This window comes from Condylura cristata, unplaced genomic scaffold (assembly GCF_000260355.1).
Source record: "Condylura cristata isolate star-nosed mole 26May11 unplaced genomic scaffold, ConCri1.0 scaffold00024, whole genome shotgun sequence".
NCBI lineage: Eukaryota > Metazoa > Chordata > Mammalia > Eulipotyphla > Talpidae > Condylura > Condylura cristata.
This window is the reverse complement of record NW_004567125.1, coordinates 16,584,467-16,592,109: the sequence shown is the minus strand read 5'-3', so window position 1 is coordinate 16,592,109 and position 7,643 is coordinate 16,584,467. Positions and strand designations below refer to the sequence as shown.

Sequence of the window (7,643 nt, the reverse complement as noted above, 5' to 3'; positions counted from 1 at the left end):
TATGGTTAATATTTACTATACTATACAAGTTTCTTAAGTGAATTAGATCCCTCAATCGTTAATTACACTTTCTTGATATGGTCCCCACTACACAACTGAGAAAAATAAAGATACCAGGATATAAATAACTTATTCAAGATCTCACACCTAGGAGATAACAGGTTAATACACATGCAAAAGAATGTAGAGAGGAATAATTATACCTCTTTACAGTTTTCTATTCATGTATGTTTCAGATTTTGATGCACATTCTGAAGGACAGTTAGCATTATCAATATTTGGGCTTGGCTCATATAATAAACTTGATGAGTAGAATATGTTTAATAATATATTTAAAGAGTTTCCCAGCAGTCCTATTGGAGTATCATCAATAGAGTAAAGCACACAAGCATCGTTTGTCAGAGAAAAAGTACAGTAGTAGTGAGAACCTAAAAGCATGTGCTCCATGACTGGAATAGAAATGTTTTCTTGAAAAGGATCTCCATCATTCCATTTTGTGAAATGTTCTCTAATATTGGCATATTACTAATATTGGCAAGATTGCCACTTGACAATGGCAAAAATGGACTGTAGACTCACAAGAGAATATCCTTTGTGTACTGGGGCTTGCCACCTGGGTTAGGATAGTGGTGACCTGGGAGAGAGGCCTGCCGGCTTATTTCTTCAGTTATGGAATAATTCTGATCAAAATTGCTTAGAAATTCCCTCAATCTGGTCCGCCCCTAGCTATGATTCACCCTGCAATAGCAGCACAACCTGCTTGAGAGAGAAGAGTTCACTTACTTTGAACCTCCACAGCCCTCCAATATCTTCAGTTCTTTCAAAGCAAGTGGGCTCCAGGCCCTCATCCACACAGCACTTCAGAGAGATCAGGCCACTGACCCCCGCTCCAATCACGGCCACCTTCTTCGTCATGGTGCCCTGTTAGGGAGTGGATTAATCTGTGTTACTTCACAGGGGCAATAGGTATGAGACTCGTTATGGAGTAGTCTGGTCATCATGTTTAAACATTGTGCCAAGAGTAATTTAATAAGCAGCACTAATTGAATAAAATGCCTCACTAATCAAATCCCAATCTTCTCTTCCTCTTGAGAGAAGCCAAGTGGTCTCTCTTTGCTGCAAACCTTGTTTACAGTGTCTTCTTTTAACATTTAAAAGCAGTCCATTTCACAAAGCCAAAGGATTAAGTAACAGAGTACTGGGAGTAGGAGCTACAGCTCCAGTTCCCTTCTTTAGCATGCCAAGTGTTCTCTTGCCAGCTTTTCCCCAGACACCATCCTTACCTTTGATTTTTGCCTTTGGTGCTGTCTGTTTGGCAGAATAATTTTCTCTGTTGGTTGTGAGCTGGGAGGAAGTCAGAAGCATTTTAAGAGTTGGAGGAGGTTGTGAGAAATGGGAGGAGCTTCTCCTTCAACCTTCTGCCAGCCCAAACTCTAAGGACTTTGTGAACCGTCCTGAACCTAAGGAAGAGGCTCATACACTGAGGTCCAGAGGAACGATGGAATGTCTTTGCAGTGCAAACATTATACACTTACACATACCTAATACAGAAAGTTAAAAATATGTGTCATAATGAATACAACCAAAGCTCATTAGCAAATATGAATAAGTAAAAAGGTGTTAAAATTACCCCGAGCCCTACCCTAAGAGATGACTGCAATGCTATTGACATTTTGGTATGCCCTTCCGGGTATAAAATATAACGTATATAATATCCTTATAGTGTGTGTGTGTGTGTGTGTGTGTGTGTACATATCAATTACAGCTTACATAAATAGGTACATATATACATAAATAAATACATAAGTGAAAAAAGATAAACCTCCTAATTGACATTTGGGTCACACATTTTGGAATTAGCCTGTGAGCAGTTCTCCAATTATATCTTCATTTCCTTCTTTAGTGAATTATGATCTCAATAGAAGCCCTGTAAGCAATAATTATTTCTGACGATTATACAGAGAAAACAAAACACCCAGATATGTTGACAGAAACCCTGAAAAATGTCTGAACCCTTGGGCAGATGGTCTTGTGCTCCCCTAGGAGATAACTGAATTAGACATATTAGTGCCCTTTTGTGAGAAAATGAAAAGACACCTGTTTTCCCAACAGCAACCCTCAACTTGAGAGTGGGCATCTTCTTGGCACCAGAACCAGCTGAGAAGCTTGCTCCTCAGACAGCCCTGACTGGCAAATGGAACTTATATATCCAAGTACTCACAAGGGAGTATGGCTGTATCCATACATGAACTGCAACACACCCCACAATTTTCTAAGTTCTTTCTGAGTTTTTGCTATAATGAAAATGCTGTGATGAATACTTTATAATGTGTATCTTTTCCCTATTTAATCATACACTCAGGATAAATACCTAAAAAAGGAATCACTGAGTGACAGTGTGTTTACATTTATAAATCTACAGTGCTCCTCAAACTTTAAATTATGTGTGAAATAATTGGGCATATTCTTGAAAATGAAACTATGGATTTAGTAGCTCTGGGTGGACATGAGAGTTTTCATTTTTTTAACAAACTTCCAGGGATTCCTGATGCTCCTTATACCACATTCTGAGTTTTAAGAATTTACCATGTTTGCCAAATTACTTTCCAGAGAGCAGATAAGTTCTTACAATATTTTATTCTTACAAAATAAAAAAGTGTAAAAATACTCTCACATACATACATTCATTTGATTCCTTTTATTATTATTTTTAAGCCATACCATTGTTTTACAGTGTAGTTAATTTTTTGACAATATGTGGAATAAATTTGGCTTGGCTACAACAAAGTTTAAGAATATCCAATATTATAATGAGCTTTTTAAAATCTTGTCACATAAGGGGCCATTAAAGATACCTTTGATATTTAACCTAAAGAATATATGTTGAAAAATGTTTAATTGCCTTTAAGAAGATTGCTGTGTGATGAAGATCTTAAACGTTGTTTAGGTTAGAGCTCAAAATATCTCTAGACAAAAGTATGTGAATATTACAGAAAAGCTGAATTTGCCTCAATGCAAGCAAATCTTTCTTGGTAAAATTGCTGTACAATTAGGGAATGGACTACCTTAGAAGGTTGTAATTCTCTAAGCCCTATTACACTATACCTACCACCAAATGTCCAGTCACCATCTGTTACCAATCATTTGGCCCCCTCTAGCCATGCCTTTCCTCCTTCTTCCCCTCTGGCTATTTTGTTGTTAGAGTCTAAGGCTTGTTCCTTTGCTAATTTTTTTTCTTTGGTTATAACCCCTAAATGAGTAAAGTCATAATGTATTTGTTTTTCTCCTTCTGACTTATTGCATTTATCATTTCCCGTCAGGATACATCTGTGTTGTTGCAAATGGCAAAATTTCATCTTTTTTATGCCTGAGTAATATTCCATTATTTACATGTATCACATTTTTAAAACTCCAACCATCCTTTATTGTTAAGCACTCACATTGTAGCACATCTCGGCTGCAGTGAAAAGAGGAGTGCATATATCTTTTAAAATTAGCCTTTCCATATTTGTTGGGTAAATACCCAGAAGTGTGATTTTACTCTTTATTTCATATTTTTACAAAAACTACCTTAATACCATGTCTTACCCCCCAGAAGAATGAAGCACAGCACCAGGAGGACACATTCTCTCATTAAGTTGCTTTAGTTCTTAGATAAATGACAAGCCAACCATGATCTAGGTTGTTTTCATTTTTTCCTGTTTGGATGAATTCAAGCATATCTCCTCTGTGATGTATTTAATCCTATCCCTTCATATTCTAGGGATGCCCTACATATTCTAGGACAATTATCTTTAAAAATAATCCTCTTGGAACTTCTGGATCAAAAGGATGTAGTGAGCAAGCACATTTATTACCTTCCTCAAATCTCATTTAGGTGGGAGGGAAATTTTCCAACAGGGATAAATCCATGGTGACACCAAGAAAATAAAATGTTCTATGCATTAAATTTTACCCCCAAAATCAGTTATTGAGGTATAATTCACATGCATATAATTTACCCAATTAAAAAGTACAACTGGGTGATTTTTAGTATATTGACAGAGTTGTGCAATCATTTTTACAATTAATTTTAGAATGTCTCATCCACCTCCTCTAAAGAAATCCTGTTCTTTTGGGGGGGAATAGCCACTCCCCATTTTCTTTAAATGCTCTAGCCCTAGAAAACTATTAACTTCCTTTCTGCCACTATAGATTTTCCCATTCTGAGCATTTCATATAAACAGAATCATACACTATATGATTTTTGCGACTGATTTTTTTAATTTAAAAATTTGTTTTCAAGATTTGTCCATGTTGTAGCATGATGCTTTATTTCATTCCTTTTCATTGCTGAATAATGTTGACTGTATGGATATCACACTTTATCCATTCATCAGCTGATGGACATTTGAGTTGTTTCTACTTTTGGTTGTCATGAATAATGCTATTGTATATATTCATTTGTGTGTGAAAAGTTTATGTGTAGACATATGTTTGTATTTTATGGACTATAGACTTAAGAGTGGAATGGCTGCATCTGTATTAACATTTTGAGGAACTGCCAAACTATAACAAAATACTTTACAGTCTCACGAGCAATTTATGAGGGTCCTGATTTTCTCACATCCTCTGTAATACTTGTTGTTCTCTATATTTTTGGTTATAGCCATCCTAGTAGGTATGAAATTGTATCTCATATTGACTTTGACTTATATTTTCTGAATGGCTAATGTTATCAACCATCTTTTAATGTACTCGGTTATTGTATAGCTTCTTTGGAGAAATGTCTACTTAGATCCTTTATGTATTTCACCTTTTTATTATTGAGCTGAGTCTTTCATATATTTTAGATACAGTCTCTTATTATATACTTGCTTTGCAAACATTTCCCCCCATTTTGTGGGTTGTCTTTTAAGTTTTTTAGTGGTGTTACTTAAAACACATAGTTTTAATTTTGATAAAATACAATTTATTTATTTTTTCTTCTTTTGTTTGCTTGTGCTTTGGTGTCTTATCTAAGAGGACTTTGCCTATTTGTAGACCTAATTTTGATGAAATTTTTGGAAGATGGAAATTGATTGTGATTCATCTTGATAAGCCAGAGTAAGGACCATTGACCAAAACATGGGGGAGAAGGCTGCAGCAGAGATGGGAGGAATCCTTACCAGTAGAAGCAGTTGGAAGGGGGGGTGGGGGGTGGCAGAGAGCTCTCACACTGTGGCTTGGCAATTTTTCTTTTTACGTAATTATTCTGGAATTCTTTGTTTATAAGTTACTCTCAGGGCTATTTTGATTTGGTGTAGGAATTCCTTTTCCTTTTTTTTCTTTCTAAAGATTCATTTTTCCATGCATACAAGAACTGGGGCACAAGCCAGTGTGTGTGGGGGCGGGGAGGTAGTGAAAGAACCCATCAGAGACAGTGGGTAGCAGAACAGGTAGATGGACCAAAACTCACTGCTGACGGGCCAGTGGCTTAGACAGGAGAGGTCTGCTGTACCATGCCGGCCAGCTCCTATGGACTGAATTGAGCCACAGGTCTGCAGATAGTCCCTCAGTGCAGAGATCCAGCCCTGTACACCACCACAAGGCCCCGCCTTTCTTTTTTATCATGTCATTAAGAGGTCTTGGAGATGGGTCATTATACAACTATCCTCAGCTACTTCAATTTTTTTTGTTTAATTTATCCTTTTATGTATTCAATTAGATAATAAATTATTGGAAAGCAGAGTGTCGCTATTATTTTCCTTACTAGCACAATGTTCTGCATGAACAAGTTGCTAAGTGATAGTCTTATCTATAAGGGTCAGATGATTTTGAGTGAAATGATACATTAAGCTACTGCGATGTCTTGGCGATTGCTGATATAGTCTTACTACTATACAAATTTAAGATTTGTTTTTGTACATCATGATTACTTTTAAATTTGAAAGAACCCTGGAAGGGGAGGAGACTTGTTTGAAAGAGATCATCATTTATTATTGCCACAGTTCTTATTTTTATGAATTTTATGTTGTAACAGTACCTGATGTTGTGTTGCCCATTGAAATACTGTTCACTTATTATTTGCTTTTAAAACTTAAAAATAGAAATCATACTTGTAAAAAAGTCATTTTACTAATACTTTATGTATTTAAGGGATTCTACATAGAGATTTAGTGAGACATGAATTTCACAGAGATTTAATGAGACTTACAAGTTTCTGTTATATTTATAGTCTTTTAGAAAAGCAGATGCTGAATTTCTCCTTGCCACTCATTCTTTTTTCAGTATACAACTGAAAGAACTCACTTTCAGTAGTACTCATTATCAGGAATTTCCTTGTTATGTTTAAACAAATCCTTTAAAGCAAATAATGCCACACCTTCAATATGACCAATGTTTAAGTAAACAAATAACTTGAATTTTTGCTGACCTTCTTCTCAACAGACACATCATAATTTTAATTCTACTAAATTGTCTCAGTTTAACTTATGGACAAGGATCATTTCTGGTCTATTTAAACAATTTTAAAAACACGTGCCAGGATAACTCATACTTTATTCTTGAGAATGTTTCACGGGTGAGAGACAATTCATCAAAATTTGGGAGGGAGGTAAAACAGCCAAAAGTATAATGTTAGAATGAGGTATTGTTTAAAAATAAATGATAAATCTATCTATCTGTCTGTCTGTCTATCTATCTATCTATCCACCTAGGTTTTATTGAAAAAGCACACCCTGGAATTTATTATTTATTTGTGAGGTCAGAAGAGGTCAAACTTTAAAAAGGTAGCTCTTGTGGACAGGGAAAATATGAATCCTAGTGCCAGAACCTGCTGAATCTCTGCATTGGATGAGAGGTTGGCTGTGTACTCTTGTTTGTTTGCTTTTTATTGTAATTTTTGCTGTTTTTTGAGATGGAGGCAGACATGGACATTTTTTTTTTAAGTACACAGAGGAACTTTTTTTTTCCTAAGCAACCGACCCAGTATCTAATGGGCTACCCCATGAACAAGTGTTTTTCTTTAATAGATCTCAAATATATCTATTTAGTAAATGTTTCTTGAGTATATATTTTGTGCCAGGTATTGCACATATTTGTACTAAGAGGCAAATTGTTGCCCAACTGGAGTTTTTCAAGAACATGTTTTTAAAAATAATTGTTTACAACTTGTGTGAGTAAAACGAACTTTAGGACATAATCCTTGGAATATGATTTCTTCCACGGTATTTAAAATACTTTATACTCTTAGCTTTCTATTGTAGCTTCAGCTTTCTATTATAATTTTTGCTGTAGTATTAAGTGTTTGTGAGACTTTTCTTTTACAGTTAAAAAGGTAAAAGACAGCTACAACTACATTGGAATTGTCACAACCTCTGAATTATTGAAATAAGGCCTGAGCTATTGATATTGTAAATGGGCTCTCAGATAAAACATTTGCAGATTTGCCTCCTTTGACAAATTTATGACGGAATTGGTTTTCCCAGAGCTAATTTACTGTGGGTTTACTTTTCCCCTCTCCTTTCCTTGCAGTTTCTCTTCTCTTGACAGGTTTAGGGTCAAGGAAAGGAATCCCAAACAAAAGCAATAGTGAGCAAGCTTGCTGGCACCAACTCCTCTCCTCCCTGTGCTTTCCCCTCCCCCCTCCCCATTACTCTTGCTGATTCCCCATTTTTGTGTCT

General features: G+C 35.8%; 1 protein-coding gene across 1 annotated transcript in view; it reads right to left on the bottom strand.

Moving 5' to 3' along the window:
• The window catches only part of FMO2 (flavin containing monooxygenase 2 (non-functional)), a 23,930-nt gene extending 22,589 nt beyond the window's left edge, over positions 1 to 1,341 (bottom strand). The window contains exons 1-2 of the mRNA XM_004688477.2: positions 1,284 to 1,341; positions 784 to 921 (exon numbers count right to left, since the gene is read on the bottom strand). Of these exons, the coding sequence (XP_004688534.1) occupies positions 784 to 915 (132 nt within the window). The 5' untranslated portion in view covers positions 916 to 921; positions 1,284 to 1,341. The remainder of the gene's footprint in view (positions 1 to 783; positions 922 to 1,283) is intronic.
• Positions 1,342 to 7,643: the final 6,302 nt, after the last annotated feature.